Source organism: Lacerta agilis, chromosome 17 (assembly GCF_009819535.1).
Source record: "Lacerta agilis isolate rLacAgi1 chromosome 17, rLacAgi1.pri, whole genome shotgun sequence".
NCBI lineage: Eukaryota > Metazoa > Chordata > Lepidosauria > Squamata > Lacertidae > Lacerta > Lacerta agilis.
In genome coordinates, this window is record NC_046328.1 from 31,836,455 (window position 1) to 31,852,618 (window position 16,164).

At 50.3% G+C, this 16,164-nt stretch overlaps 1 protein-coding gene across 1 annotated transcript in view; it reads left to right on the forward strand.

The window, feature by feature from the left end:
• Positions 1–10,861: 10,861 nt before the first annotated feature.
• The window catches only part of KCNN3 (potassium calcium-activated channel subfamily N member 3), an 86,743-nt gene continuing 81,440 nt past the window's right edge, over positions 10,862–16,164 (forward strand). The window contains exon 1 of the mRNA XM_033135821.1: positions 10,862–11,808. Within this exon, the coding sequence (XP_032991712.1) occupies positions 11,020–11,808 (789 nt within the window). The 5' untranslated portion in view covers positions 10,862–11,019. The remainder of the gene's footprint in view (positions 11,809–16,164) is intronic.

Sequence of the window (16,164 nt, forward strand, 5' to 3'; positions counted from 1 at the left end):
TTAGGTCCAGTCACTGATGACTCTGGGGTTGCGGTGCTCATCTCGCATTACTGGCCGAGGGAGCCGGCGTACAGCTTCCGGGTCATGTGGCCAGCATAACTAAGCCGCTTCTGGCGAACAAGAGCAGTGCATGGAAATGCCGTTTACCTTCTCACCAGAGTGGTACCTATTTATCTACTTGCACTTTGTGCTTTCAAACTGCTAGGTTGGCAGGAGCTGGGACCGAGCAACGGGAGCTCACCCCGTCGCGGGGATTCGAACTGCCAACCTTCTGATCGACAAGCCCTAGGCTCTGTGGTTTAACCCGCAGCGCCACCGGCGTGAGTTATAAGAATAGGTAATAATAATAGGCACGGGTTTGATCTTCATAAGGAACCTCCTTTTGCACAGGCACACCCTGATCATCAGCCACTGGTAATTGGGAAAGTAATGGGTTTCCTAACATACGAGTTGTTGGTACTCCACCTGCTTATCTTGGGGAAATGCTTCCCCCCCCCGCCCGCCCCACCCTGACTCCGCTCTCCCGCTTTCTGCTCTCTAAGAGGCTCCCATCCGCACACACACACACACACACACACTGTCTTTCCTCCAAAGGTTGATGGTGGCAGGTTGCCATGGACACAGCATCCAGGTACAGTACCTCTCTTCCTGCTCTGCCTCAGCCAGTAAAGCCTGGGACTCGATAGCCTTGCAAATCACAAAGCAACCGGGGAAGTGACACCCCCCCCCCACTGCCTGTCCCCCACACCGGAGAGGCTCACATTTGTCCAGCACACCTGAAGGTCAAGGTTAAAAGCCACCTGTACTACTTCCGGGATCTGCTGGAGCTAATAGAGGATAAAAATATTTCTTATACACTGATGAAATTAGAAAGCCACTTAACACCACTGCCAGTAAAATGAACAAGGAGAACAATTAATGAACAATTAAAAAAATTAGCTACCCAAAAATCCACAGATGGAAACAGCAGGTTTCTCAAATAAATAAATTTATTTTTGCAAAATTTATAAATTTATAAATTTATTTTTTAAAATTTGCAGCATTGAACTGCAGCCATCTGGGCAGCAGGTTTGGTATTTGTTATTAATGAACAAATTTATATTATTCAGAAGCAGTGTGGTGTAGTGGTTAGTGTTAGACTAGGACCTGGGAGACCAGGGTTCAAACCCCTGCTCGGCTATGAAGCTACCTAGCTGACCTTGCACTAGTCAGTGCGTCTCAGCCTAGCCTACCTCACAGGGTTGTTGTGCAGATAAAATGAGGAAGGGGAGAACAACATATGCCACCTTGAGCTCCTTGTGGGTGGGGGAGATAGTATATAAATGCAATTAATAAAAAATAGAATTGTAAAATTGGAAGGGACCACAAGGGTCATCTAGTCCAACCCCCTGCAATGCATGAATCTTTTGCCCAACCTGGGGCTTGAACCCACGACCCTGAGATTAAGAGTCTCGTGCTCTACTAACTGAGCTACCCCCAGCATAATAAAAGATGGTGATGATGGTTGGGAATGGGCAGAGTGTACCTATTGTGAATAATAGACCTAAGTTAGTGGCGCTCAGCAAAGTCAATGGTTCTACTCTGTATAAAACTTAGCTGGCTACAACCCTGTATGATACTGATCCTACGATAGCGGGCAGAGAATATTGGGTACACTGTCCACACAGGGTCAGGATGTGAGAGATAACCTGGATCAATTGACACAGAACACAAAAGGTTTCTGCTAGTATAGGTGAAGACTGAAGAAAACAGTTAACCTGTGTGTGCAGACTCTGGAAATTAGTTTGTACTCAAGGTCCTTGGCCTCTGGCATCCCAGGATTTCTCGTAGCCCCAAACCAGAGCAGGTTTGTGTGCGTGTGCATGTGTGTGTGTGTGTGTGTGTGTGTAAACAGTGGCAATCCTAATTCCACAACAGGCTTTAAGAAAGCCCCACCCACACATTCCCATGCAACTGTAGTTACGTAAGAGCCCTCCTTCCCCAAATAATCTCAAGCTGCCCTATTTGGCAAAAAGAGGAAAGTAGCTGGGGCGAGGCCAGGATTACAAGAGAACATCTGGAGAACGGTGTCCAGGATGCTCAGTGGCGGCGGGCAGCTGGAAACCCCCAGCCCTCTTCATCCTCACAGAGGTGGCCGTGCGGCAGCCTTGAATCTCCATCCTTGGAGGCAGGACACCTCTGAATCTCAGTAGCACTCAGATCCCGCTTGTGAACTTCCTAGATTCAAGACTGAGGAAAGGAAGGACTGAGAAAAGGATAGACGAAAGTTTGCTCCAGGAAGAGGCCATGATGATATTCATTTGAACCCCGGAATTTGCCCTGATCCAGCAGTTCTTCTTATGCTAACTGCCAGGATAATTCAAAACAGAGCCTCTATCTCCTAAGGCAGTCTACCCCTGAACACTAGATGCTGGGGAGAAACAATCAAGGATGCTTTAAGTGCCCTGCCTGGGGGCCTTCCATCAGCAGAACAGGATGCTGGACCAGTGGCCTAGCTTTGGTTGCCAGTGCCTGGGGCCGCACTGAGGGGTGGGGATGGGGTGGGGGAAACAGACAGAGTATGCATGCGCATTCAGCTGCCTAATGGTGTCCGTCCTCATCACCCAGGAGATTGCAGCCACAGAGATAAGAAAAGAAGAAGAGTTTGAATTTGATATCCCGCTTTATCACTACCCGAAGGAGTCTCAAAGGGGCTCACATTCTCCTTTCCCTTCCTCCCCCATAACAAACACTCTGTGAGGTGAGTGGGGCTGAGAGACTTCAAAGAAGAAGTGTGCATGCACACGAAAGCTCATACCATGAACAAACTTAGTTGGTCTCTAAGGTGCTACTGGAAGGATTTTTTATTTATTTTGTTTAGACTCCAGAGAAGTGTGACTAGCCCAAGGTCACCCAGCAGCTGCATGTGGAGGAGCAGAGACACGAACCCAGTTCACCAGATTACGAGTCTACCGCTCTTAACCACTACACCACACTGTCTCTCAGTGTGGTGCTGATAACGCCAATCTTTCAGGTTCGATCCCTGTATGGGACAGCTGCATATTCCTGCATTGCAGGGGGTTGGACTAGAATGATTCTTAGAGTCCCTCCCAACTCTACGGCTCTATGACTAACGAAGACTAGATTCTTACTTTGCTTTGAGGGAGAGTGTATTGACTCAGCAGCTTTGCATGCAAAAGAGCCCCAGGTTCCTTCCCCAGCATCTCCAGGCGGGGCTGGGGAAAGACCACCCCCCCGCCTGAAACCCTGGAGAGCTGCTGCCAGTTAGTGTGGACAGTACTGAGCCAGGGGGAGCAACGTTTTGACTGAGTATAAAGTCACTTCTTGAGGGGAGGGCCCGGAGGCTCTTAGAGGTGGGCCCCAGCCAGTGCGCAGACCCATCCCCAAACGCCCAGCTGGGCCAATGTCTCTCCAACCGCAGAATCTTGTTGCAGAGCTCAGATTTCTTTCTTTTTCGGCGTCGATATTTTCCTAAGACCATTCCGAGACAGACGGGTCTGTTGGTTTTCCAAGTAACTCTTCACTAACGGGCTATTTCGAGTCGGCACCCTGCAGTTCCTTCGGGAAGCGTCCAATTCAGATGCTTGCATGCCGGCCGGAGGCAACTTTTGCATTTAATGCAAAGCTCAAAACGCCTCGCTCGCGAGAGCTTGGAGGAGAGGGGAACCCCCGCTGCGCTGCTCCTCCTGCATTTGATGTCGTTGCCTAACGGGATGTGAAATTAAAAGCAATATTTCTTAAACGAACCCGTCCCGCTGCCTAGGGCAAGCAGGACGCGGGCAGAGAGGTGTAAAGCGTATGGCACCAACCGCCATCCTTGCTTCAGAAATAGCATTAATGTGCTCCATTTGGTGGCTAAAGCCCAGGAACCTTTAAGTGTACTATCTAAGCGCACTTTTCACAAACTGCACAGTTGGTGCCCTGCGCCATTTTACTCTTTGGTAGGCCAGCTATCAAGCGGGTTTACTGCCTTCTGTCTTCAGGGGGCTTTCCGCATCCCGCTGCCCAAATTGTTTAACCTCCAGCGTTACACAACAGTCCCCCCTTTTAATAATCTAATTAAATAATCGTCCTCCGACAGCCAGCAGTCTGTGGCTACAGAGCAGGCTCAGGGGGCCTCATTTGAGACTTTTTCACTTTAGAGAAAAGGAGAGTAAGAGAGGTATATAAAAAATATCCATAGCACAGAGGGAAGTTTTTCCTCTCTCCTTAACATTCAAACTGGTGGGCATCCAACGAAGGTGAATGTTGGAAGATGAAAGAAAGTGCTTCTTCACATAGCGCATCGTTAAGCTGTGGAACTCACTGCCACAGGAGGCTGTGATGGGCCAACAAATTGGGTGGCTTTAGAAGAGGAGTGGGCAAATTCATGGAGGAGAGGGTTATGTGAATGGCTGCTACCCATAATAGGCATCTGGCTGGCCACTGTGAGACCAGGATGTGGGACTAGATGGACCACTGGCCTGATCTAGCAGGTCCCTTCTGTTCTTATAGTCCTCACTGGTCTGGTTTTGAGCTTCCTTCATCTCTCCTAGTCCCCTCCACCGCCACTTTTGGTACTTCTGCTAAATTCGGGTGCCCCCTGCATTTGGTTGGTACTGTTTTTTGGCTTCCCTTTCATTCGCAGCCCGAACACTGGAAAAAGAGAGAGAGAGAGAGAGAATCTTAATTCGTAGAGCATCATCGGAACGCCTGGTTTTTGGAGAGGGGCGATAGCTCAGTAGTGCACCCACTTTGCACCCAAAAGGTCTCAGGTTCAATTCCTGCCATCTCCAGTTAAAATGACCGGGAGATTATGGAATATACCACTCTCTGCCTTGGGGGGGCTTCTGCCAGTCGTAACTGGTGGTACTGGGCTTGATGGACAAACAATCTGACACGGAGTGAGGCAGCTTTACAGAGCAAGCCTAAGGGCAAGTCCCTGCCCCAAGGAGGTTACAATTCGGGGAGGGAGGAACAGGTAAATAGCAGTGATGGGTAGGGCCCATTGGGGCTGGGAAGGCAGGGAGCCCAACAGTAGGTGGCGCCAGAGCCAATGAGAGGCCAGGCCAACAGATTCTAACTTTGCCCCTGAGGGAGGTGAGCCTCTTGGTCAGAGAAGAGTCTTTTGCAAACGCTCAGCTGCTTTTTGTGTTAATGGATGTAAAATGCATCAGGATTGATACTCCTTTTCTTCCTGGCCTGAATCTTCCAACCTTCCAAGCTTCATAGGATGACCTAATGTCCTAGTAAGAGGAGACGGCGAAAAACTCATCCCATCCACTTTCTCTCCTCCCTCCAAGGTGGGAATACATACTCTCCAACATTTCTCCAATGGAAATAGGGATGTCCTGTTCCATCATCATCACTTTATTGTTTATACTCTGCCCATCTGACTGGGTTGCCCCAACCACTCTGGGCAGCTTCCAATATACAGGTGAAACTTGAAAAATTAGAAATCGTGGAAAGGTTCATTTCTTTCAGTAATTCAACTTAAAAGAAACAAAATAGAAAATTCTTTCCAGTAGCACCTTAGAGACCAACTGAGTTTGTTCTTGGTATGAGCTTTCGTGTGCATGCACACTTCTTCAGACACACGAAAGCTCATACCAAGAACAAACTCAGTTGGTCTCTAAGGTGCTACTGGAAAGAATTTTCTATTTTGTTTCGACTATGGCAGACCAACACGGCTACCCACCTGTAACTCAACTTAAAAGGTGAAACTAATATATGAGATAGACTCATGACATGCAAAGCAAGATATGTCTAGCCTTTACTTGTTATAATTATGATGATTATGGTGTACAGCTGATGAGAACCCCAACGTAACAATTTCAACTTTGGGGTTTTCATCAGCTGTGCGCCATAATCATCACAATTATAACAAGCAAAGGCTTGACATATCTCGCTTTGCATGTCATGAGTCTATCTCATGTATTAACCTCCAGCAGCTAATGAAAACAATTGATTACATAAATGTACTTTTCCATGGTATTCTAATTTTTCGAGTTTCACCTGTATATAAAAGAACACAGAGCTGCCTTCAGATGTCTTCTAAAGGTTGCATAGTTACTTTTCTCCTTGGCTCGGGGAGTCACATAACTCCATACACACCAACATTTCTCCGATGAAAATAGGGGCGTCGTCAGCAAAAGCTGGACATTCATGGATCAAATCAGAAACCAGGATGGCTTCTGTAAACCTGGGACTGTCCCTGGAAAATAGGGACACTTGGAGGGTCTGGGAATAAGGAAACCAGTGGCCTTTCCAGATTTTCCACTATCCTTCAATGTCACCCATGCAGGCAGGCTGGCTGGAGTTGATGGGAGTTGTAGTGCCACAATATCTGGAGGGCTATATCCATCCCTGTTAAGGGTGTGTCATCTTAAGGCAGGGGTTTTCAACCAGTGTGCATTATAGTGGCACACTGGGGTGCCTTGAATGATGGCCAGGGGTGCCATGGGCAACACTGGCCTCTTTCTCTCTTTCCTTCTCTCCCTCCTCTGCTGCCCTCTCTCACGTCTCTGTTTTTTGCAGTGGTCCTGGCTAGAAGCTCTGCAGGCAAATGGTGCCTCTGGGGCTGGCCAGGGGTTGCAGATTTGGAGTAGGCAAGCAGGTGGGTGAGGGAGCCCAGTCAGCCAGTCCACCAGCCCTTGCTGTTGGGAATGGACAGATTAGTGGGAGGGCTGCAGGCACTGAGCTTGCTGGCCTTTCTTGTGCTTGCTGTGTGTAAGGCCTGCCTGGGAGCTGAGTGCCCCAGTGCTGAAGGGGTACTTTTCTGCCATTTGGTATCTCAATTAACAAACAGTTTGAGAGGCAATTCAAAACAAAAAAATATATGGAGAAATGGGAAAGGTATAAGATATATGTTCAAAAATATAGTAAAGGTTCTCTGTCTATGCTAGGGTTTGAATGACTTTGGAATGAGAAGGATTTGAGTGATAGAATCAAGGATACTAACTGATGTAGGAATGAGATAATTAGGTAAAGAAGCATAGAATAATTAGAGTACATTCAAGTGTAATATAAAAATATACATAAGGGATTAAAAGGAAGTCCAAATTGTGGTAGTATATATATGATTTTGGAATATCATTCCGTAAAACCTTTCTTGGGGGGTTCAGTCGGTATGTATATTATTAATAAATGTGTGGGGAAAGACAAAGAGCAACAAGCCATGATGAGTGATATAATGATGTTTCTGAAGAAGTGTGCATGCACACGAAAGCTCATACCAAAAACAAACTTAGTTGGTCTCTTAAGGTGCTACTGGAAGGAATTTTTATTATTATTTTGTTTGGACTGTAAAAGCTTCTTTGCTTGGTCACCTGGAGCAATTTCACCCTCGCCACAGCCGAGCGGCCACAGATGAGCCTGATTCTCCAGCTGACGCAATATTTTGATCCTCATTCCTTGCCTTCTTCTTTTCTCTCCTTTCCCTTCCCAGGCCCTCAGCAGTGGGGAAGAGGAGTCCAAGGAACGCGACGTCGAAGGCCTGCGCAGGCGGAAGGGTCGGGACGCGATTTTTTTATTTGGTATTTTGTTTTGACTATGGCAGACCAACACGGCTACCTACCTGTAACTGGAATAATGATGTTTATTTTTGTAACATAAGAATATGCTTTATAATTTGTGATATATAGAACTTTCATATTGAATATCAACTTTACACATTGTTTTGTTATGTATTATTTTGTTTATTAGTTTACTTTGTAATAAAATTCTTAATAAAAAATCAATCAAAACAAAACAAAACAAAAACTTTTCTGCCATTTGGTCTGGCAGTGCCCACTGCTGCTTCTCAAGGTAAGGTGCTGGCCTCACATTCACCTTTGGCAACTCTCCATGGGACCACTAAGGCTGGGGACATCTTCTTCCCAGGCCCCTGTGGGGCAGTGTGAGGAGGCACCTCTCTTTGGGGGGGTGCAGATCAGAGATCATGTGTGGCAGCCGCTGCCGCCTGGAGGACCCCCAAGGAGAGGGGAGAGGAGAGGAGGCCGAGGGAACACTCCCCAAGGGAGGGTGTTGGAAAAAGTGTGAGAGGCTGCCAGTTCTGCAGGCAAGGGGGGACATAAATGGGCTCCTGAGCCCCACAGGAGTGCCACAGAAAAAAATATAGTTGGTCAAAGGAGCCGTGGACTCAAAAAACCTTCTAAAGAAGATCCTTACTCTCTTTTGAAAACTGATTCAATCCAGTCCGGTTCACAGAGCCAAAGAGGCCAGCCTGTGTGTGCACAAAGATTACAGGTGGTTTCCCTTCACCCCAGCTTTTCACAATGTCTTGTGCAAAGTGTCTGAGCAGGTCTAACCATCCAGACTCCGCTCCTGTTCTCTGTACTGAGTTTAGGTGAGCATAACAGTCACTTTATTGGAACGCGGGTGGCGCTGTGGTCTAAACCACTTAGCCTACGGCTTACCGATCAGAAGGTCGGCGGTTCGAATCCCTGCGACGGGGTGAGCTCCCGTTGCTCGGTCCCTGCTCTTGCCAACCTAGCAGATCGAAAGCATGTCAAAGTGCAAGTAGATAAATAGGTACCGCTCCAGCGGGAAGGTAAACGGCGTTTCCGTGCACTGCTCTGGTTCGCCAGAAGCGGCTTAGTTATGCTGGCCACATGACCCGGAAGCTGTACGCCGGCTCCCTTGGCCAGTAAAGCGAGATGAATGCCGCAACCCCAGAGTCGTCCTAATGGTCAGGGGTCCCTTTACCGTTACCTTTAATAGTCACTTTGGGAATGAGGAAAATGGTAAGGACATCTGGAGAGGGCAGGCCAAAGGCCCCTCTCACCCAGCATTCACTTCTCGCAGTTGCTAACCACATGCCTCAACGGGAAGCCTGCAAGCAAGACAGAGAGCAACAGCAACTCTCCCTCCTTGGGATTCCCAGCAGAGGAGACAGAACATGCATGGCTGGTAGCCATTCCTAGCCCCCTCCTTCATGAATTTGTCTATCATAGGACCACAGATTGTAGAGCTGGAAGGGACTACTCCTGCAATCAGCTTTTAAAGTTCTTTGAACCTCTCAGGAAATTGCCATATACTGTAGACCAGTGGCTTTTCTGCGGCCCTCCAGATGTTTCACTATAGTCTCACAATCTCTAACCATTGGTCATGCTGGCTGAGACTGACATGATTAACGGACGTGACTAACTTAGGCCCATTCATTATTATGGGCCTACTCTGTGTAAAACTTTTGAATACCACCCCATGATTTCAAATACTAGTGTAGTTCAAATGTGGCATTCCCAGCACCATCATTTTTCTTTAAAAATGCTTCTTTTTCAGAGAAGAGGCCAACCTTGTTGCACAAGTAGCACAGCTGAACCACAACCAACAAAATAACAGGGGCTTCACACACAATTAGCTACACATTTGACCATGTGCATGAAACCCCTGGGTTTTTTTTCCTTCTTGTTGTTGGCAGTTCAGCTGCAGCTTTTGCTTCCAGAAAAGAGAGAAATGGCCACCATGTGGTACCCTGCCCATCTCTGATACGGAGTATCAGAGGTTGGATGGCCATCTGTCATGTATGATCTCACTGATATTCCTGCATTGCAGGGGGTTGGACTAGATGACCCTCGGGGTCCGAACGCTACAATTCTATGGAAGGCATTCCAGATCGGTGGCCATTTCTCTCTTTCCTGGAAACAAAATTCATAGTATGTGCTTTAGGTAACCATATGATACACCAGGCACAGGCAAACCCAGCCCTCCAGGTGTTTTGGGACTACAATTCCCATCATCCCTGACCACTGGACCTGTTAGCTAGGGATGATGGGAGCTGTAGTCCCAAATCATATGGAGGGCCCAGTTTGCCTATTCCTGTGACACACCATGTCCCTTTTCACTCCAGGAATCAACTCTCATTTGACTGTATGTTATATGTCTCTATATACGGCTTTATTCAGTCAGATCTGTCTGCACTGACTGCAGGGTTTCATATAGGAATCTATCCCAGCATCACGTGGAGATGCTGCCAGGAATTGAACCTGGGACTTCTTTATGAAAATCAGATGACCTACCCTAAACTACGGTTACATCCTCATACTAGGCTTCCCAGAGGCCTCTGGTTGGCTATTTTGGAAACAGAATGTTGGACTAGATGGAATCTTGGAATCACAGAGCTGGAAGGGGCCACGAGGGTCATCTAGTCCAGCCCCCTGCAATGCAACAATCTTTTGGCCACTGTGGGTCTTGAACCCATGACCCTGAGATTAAGAGTCTCACGCTCTACCGGCTGAGCTATCCCAGACCTGGCCTGATCCAGCAAGGCTCTTGTTATGTACCCGAACAAACATACATAGATTAAAGAGAAGCATATTTATTTGGTTTGGAGTTGTTTCACTCCATCCTTCCACCTGCTCTCAGGAGGGAGAGAAATGACTGGCAGATAGACAGACAGGAATAGATTAGATCAGGGAACGGAAGATAATAGTTCAGATGGAGAGAGCGAAGACAGACACACGTCGGCGGGTGAAAATCCGCTTCGTAGCGGATGCCGGTGTGCAAAGCTTCACCTGTTGATCTTCCCACCTGCCTCGGTGCGACCGAGCCCTGCCACGAACTCCTGCCTGGACTCGCATAGCCTATCAGCACGCGGCGATCCCGAGGGGGCCAAAAGCGCAGCCTAGCCGTACGCCCAGTCGAGGGCAAAGGCGCGGCGGACTCCAATTCCCGTGGTGCCGCGGGGTGCGCACAGGCGCACTGGGCGCCTGTGCCTTTGGGGAGGGGGCGGCGGGCGGGGGAGGGGGTGATGTCAGCCCGGCGGCTGCTCTCGGGCAGCCAATGAGCGGCCTCCGACGGCAGGTGGGCTTGGCTGGCGGCGCGCGCGAGAGGCAGCGCTAGCTGGCTGTCCATTGAAGCCCCGCTCGCGGCTCGGCTGCAGCAGCTGGCGCCGGCAGCTCTGGGCCGTCGTTTCTCCGCCGCCGCCGCCGCCTCGCCACCCCGCCCCGCAGGCTGGGCATCCGAGGGGGCCGCTTGGATGCCCCTGCCCTGGGGGAGGCAGCGCGCTGAGCCCGGGCAGGGGCAAGCCAGGGCCGGGAGATGGAGCCGTCGGGGCCCTTCCACGACTCCGGCGTGGGCGATCTGGACGCCGACGAGTCGCGCCCGCCTTGCCCGCCCTCGGGGGACGAGCCGCGCCCGTCCGCCGCGCCCCCCAGCTTGGCTCCAGCGGCGGCGGCGGCGGCGACGGCGGCGGCGGGTCCCCTGCGGGCTCCTCCCCCGGTGGCCGCCCTCCGCCCTTCCTCCCGCCAAGGGAGCCAGCCCAATGTAAGCGGCGAGCACTGGGCGGCCCCGGGCCACTCGCCCAGCTCCAGCGGCGGCGGAGGCGCGGGCACGGGCGGCAAGCACCGGCAGGCCAGCCCGCTGGCGCACCGGCGGGACAGCAACCCCTTCACCGAGATCGCCATGAGCTCGTGCAAGTACAGCGGCGGCGTCATGAAGCCGCTCAGCCGCCTCAGCGCCTCCCGTCGGAACCTGCTGGACGCCGAGGCCGCCGCCGAAGCGCAGCCGCTGCAACTTCTGGGCGCCGGGGCTCACCCGCCGGAGATCGTCATCTCCCGGGAGGACAACCACTCCCCGCAAGGGCTGCACCCCAACACGGCCGGGCTGTCGGGGACCGGCGGAGCCCCCCACAAGCACCCGCCCGTCGGGGGGCCCTCCTTCGCCAAAGCGCCCAAGCGCAAGAACCAAAACATCGGCTACCGCCTGGGCCACCGGCGCGCCCTCTTCGAGAAGCGGAAAAGGCTTAGCGATTACGCGCTCATCTTCGGCATGTTCGGTATCGTCGTGATGGTCATCGAGACGGAGCTGTCGTGGGGCTTGTACTCCAAGGTAGGCGACCCCCCCCCCGATCCTCGGAAGGCGTGTGTGTGTGGTTTTATGGGGTGGGGTGGGGATGTCCTGGAAGGCGGCTTGCAACCTCTCCAAAAAGCGCGCACCAGCGCTCTCCAAACCAAGAAGGCAATTTCTGAATCGCGACGTGTGACTTCGTTGGGGAGGGGGGGGGGGTGGAAGGAAAAAGGGGAGCCACGTCCAAAAATTGGTGAGGGTATCTAGCATCCTTTTCGGGGTGGGTGGGTGGGAGGTGGCGACGTTAACATATCTGAATCGTAACGAGGGTGGGATGGAAAACTGCTCCCCCCTCCTGCCAATAGCAACCGAAGTTGCGCGCATGAATGTGCTCCCCATGGTAACGTTAGCGCCAATTGAAGTTTTCCTGGGTTTCCCCCTCCCTCCATTCACAGTTGCGGTTGATTCTTTTTTTGGCGGGGGGGCGGCGGCGGCGGAAGGGATAGCATGCTTAGGCGAGAGGGAAGACTCTCTGGTGGCTTCTTCCGCACAATTTGCTCCCTTACCTCCTCAGAAAGAAGGCTTGATGGACCCCCCCACCCCCTTCTCCAGTAAGAGAGGGATACAGGTGGTATAGAGAAGGGGGGGGGGGAGGCGGTAGATAGAGAAAAAGAGAGAAGGGCGGGGTCACAGGGCTTTTTTTTTCCTGCTGTGGAATCCTAACCGTGCCTACTCGGAAGTAAATCCCATTAAACCCGGCGGGTCTTACTCGCATGTAAATAGGATCGGGCATGCAGTCTGGAGTTCATTTCCCCACCTAGCCACCTTCCATCTCTATTTGCTATCGGAAGATGCTTGGGGGTGGGGAGCAGGAAAAAATGGCCAGTGGGTTTCTGCTCACAGTGTTCTCTTATTTTTCGCCCACCCCACTTGACTCTTTGGCATGCACACCCTACTGCTGTCTCCCTAGGAGAATATTCCAGGTTGGGGGGCATTGGCGACTGCCGTTTAAGGTTTGTAGTACATCATAGCGGGGGTGTGTGTGTGTGATGGGTTGCATTTTGAGAGCTCCCCCACCCCCTGACTTAGAGCCAAGATTGTCCTCCATGTTCCCCCTCTTTCCTCAGTTGGGGTTTTCTGTGGGGTAATCCGGCTGTTGATTCCTGTAGGGAGCTACTGGGGGTTGCAGCAGCTGCTTTTCAGCTTGCAATCATGTGATTTTGACTAGTGTGTTGTGTGAGAGAGAGGAAGATGATGGACAGGAAACCCCTTAATCATTTGAGACATGAGGCGCCCCCTTTCCGGGCCCTGATGCTGCTGGGTTCATGCCCCCCCCCTCTGAATCTGAAATGCACAGTACAGTGCTTCTTTTTTCCTTCCTCGCTGCTGCTGCTGCTGTAGCTCAGCGGCAGAGCATCTGCTTTTGCATCAGAACGTACCTGGTTCGATCCCCAATGGCATCTCCAGGTAGGGAGGTCCCTTTCCTGCAACCCTAGAGAGCTGCTGCCAGCCTGTGTAGACAACATTGTGATCAGTGGTCTGAACTCAGGCAGCTCCCCATGTTCCCTTTACATTTGTTCCCTTTTTACTGGCCCTTTTCAGTAAAAAAAAGCACCCAAGAAAAGCTTGGCTTAACATGTTGCTCTCAGTAGGGCACCACTTTTTCCTCCACTAGATTTATGCAGGAATTAAAGGGCTTTGGGGGCTGAAACAACTCCTCAACCCCCTTGTTTAACCTGACATTCGAGCTTCATGGGTACCAGAATGGGGGGGGGGCAGAATTAAGGGTGTTGCTCTGGCTCAGTATCTGCTATGAGCTTTTACAGTGGTACCTCGGGTTACATACGCTTCAGGTTACATACTCCGCTAACCCAGAAATAACGCTTCAGGTTAAGAACTTTGCTTCAGGATAAGATAAGAAATCTTGCTCTGGCAGCGCAGCGGCAGCGGGAGGCCCCATTAGCTAAAGCGGTGCTTCAGGTTAAGAACAGTTTCAGGTTAGGAACGGACCTCCGGAACGAATTAAGTGCGTAACCACTGTATTGCTTTGGAGCTGCCTTCCCCTTGGGGGCTGTCGGCTCCCTATCTGAGCTCAGTTAGCCTTGTGCTGCCCTGTGGCATGGAGTTCCAGAGGCGAACTCTGTGCCGAAAACTCCCCTCATGTTTCAGCTCATTGATTGTGGAGATGGGGAAACTCAAAGCACTCTGGATGTTGCTGGACTCCCGATGGATTGGTCATGAGTGGTGGGAGCTGGAATTCCGCCGCAGGTTCTCCATCCATTGTTAAGGGAGTGGTGCTGGAGGAACGAATGTTTAAAGAATGACGGTCCTCGGTTGCGTGGACAGCTAGATACTGCTACCAATAACTGACATGATATTAAAGCGTATTTATTTATCGTTAATTTCATTTACAAATAATTTCCCAGCGGGCGTCCCAAAGCGTTTTGCAATATCATGAAAGCATCTTTCAAACAGCCGCATGTGTTTAAAAACAGTTAAAATATTAGCGTATTTTAAAGACAATCTTAATATACAAGTGAGCTTAGCATGTCAGACTCAGACCCAGAGTTGTCAACCTTCCTTTTTTTGCATTGGGAAACGGCCATAGCTGTCAACTTTCCCCTTTTTTTGCAATGGGAAACAGCGCTGGAATAAGGGAATTTCCCGCAAAAAGGGAAAGTTGACAGCTATGTTCAGACCTGGGAGAGCAGGGTTTGAATCCGCACCCAGCCGTGAAGCTCAGTGGGTGACCGTGGGCCAATCGCTTACTCTCAGCCTAGTCTACCTCCCAGGGTTGTTGTGAGGATAAAACGGGTTGGAGGGGAACAACGTCAGCTGCCTTGAGCTCCTTGGGAGGAAAGGTGGGATACAGATGTAATTCATAATAATAATAATAATAATAATAATAATAATAATAATAATAATAATAAATTATAATATCATTTGTGCATATGATCCTTTGGGAGGGTGGTATCTGTTCTGAATCCTCGCTGCCAATTAATGTCATTGGGTCATTCCCCAAGTTTCAATATTAGGAGGAAAAGGCAATAGCTTTGTCTGCCCACCCCCTTGACACCACTCCCATTTTCATAAGTTCCTGTTATGCACCCACCCACCCCAAATCAGTCACCTTATTTTCTAACCCGAGGATGATGAATCCAGTGGCCCTTTCCAATATTGCTGGCTTCCGACTCCCATCTCAACAGGCCAGTGCTGGCTGGGGGTGATGGGAGTTGTAGTCCAACAACACCTGGAGGGTGACAGATGTTACCAGCCCTGTTTTATGCCACATTTGAACCAACCATACATTTCAAGCACCACAATACCGCTTTAACCAGTTATGGCTCCCCCCCCCCCCAAGACTTATGAGGACTGCAGTTTGTTAAATATGCTAAGGGTTGTTAGGAAAACCCCAGTTCCCTTCGCAGAGCTACAATTCTCAGTTCCTTGTTAAGAGGCATTGATTGTTAAACCACTCCTTAGGGAGGAAGAGTAGCATACAAATTATATCTTAAAAAAACAGACAGCTGGACGAAATTGGGAAGCAAGATACGGTGGTTGGACATTGCTTGATGTTCGCTCCCCTCCAAGGGGCCTGGTATGGAGAGATAGACTGCCACCGGACATGGAAGTTCATATTTAGCCATCCACAAAAAACACAGGTGGATTGATTTTGCCCCCTGAACTAACTCGTTTAGAAAAATTGTTGCATACGCCACAGTAGTGGGGTAGAGAATATTAGTCTTGGGGTTTAAGCCTCTCTAACTCCCTCCCTCCCTAGGCCACCTCCCCCCCCCACTCCCCAGCCACGCTTTTTAAAATCTCTGCTTCGTATCCTCCATGGATGTTTCTGTGTGGCTGGAATGCGTTCTTGAACTCTGATTAATGCATCTTGTTTTCCTTGGAGGGAAGATGAAGATGTCGTGGGAATGTAGAATCGTAGCGTTGGAACGCACCCTCGGAGTCATCTAGTAGTCCAACTCTCTGCAGTGCAGGAATTTCAGCTAAATGTAGAAACTAGCCAGAAGTACAGAAGTAAAAATGGGCATCTGTTGCCCTGCCCACTTTGTCCTCTGGCCCTGCCCACACCTGGCATGTGGCCCCCAACAGGCAGTGTGGCCCTCAGACTGGAAAAAGTCCCCTCTGCTCCTCCCATCACTGAGCATGTCCCGTCTCCCTCTGTTCCGCCCCTGCCCCCATTTGTGTGTTTGGCACTGTAAGCTCCATGGAGGCTGAGACCTGGCTTCCCCTCTAGGAATCTCCCTGCGGGGACATCTATGCCGTTGCTTTTCTTTTCACAATAACGCTCTGCAGCATTTCAAGGTGCCTTTCCTTCTGGGAGGGCAGAAAGTGGCTGCGGTCCTTTAGCTGGAGAGCATCTGACCAGCAGGGTTGATG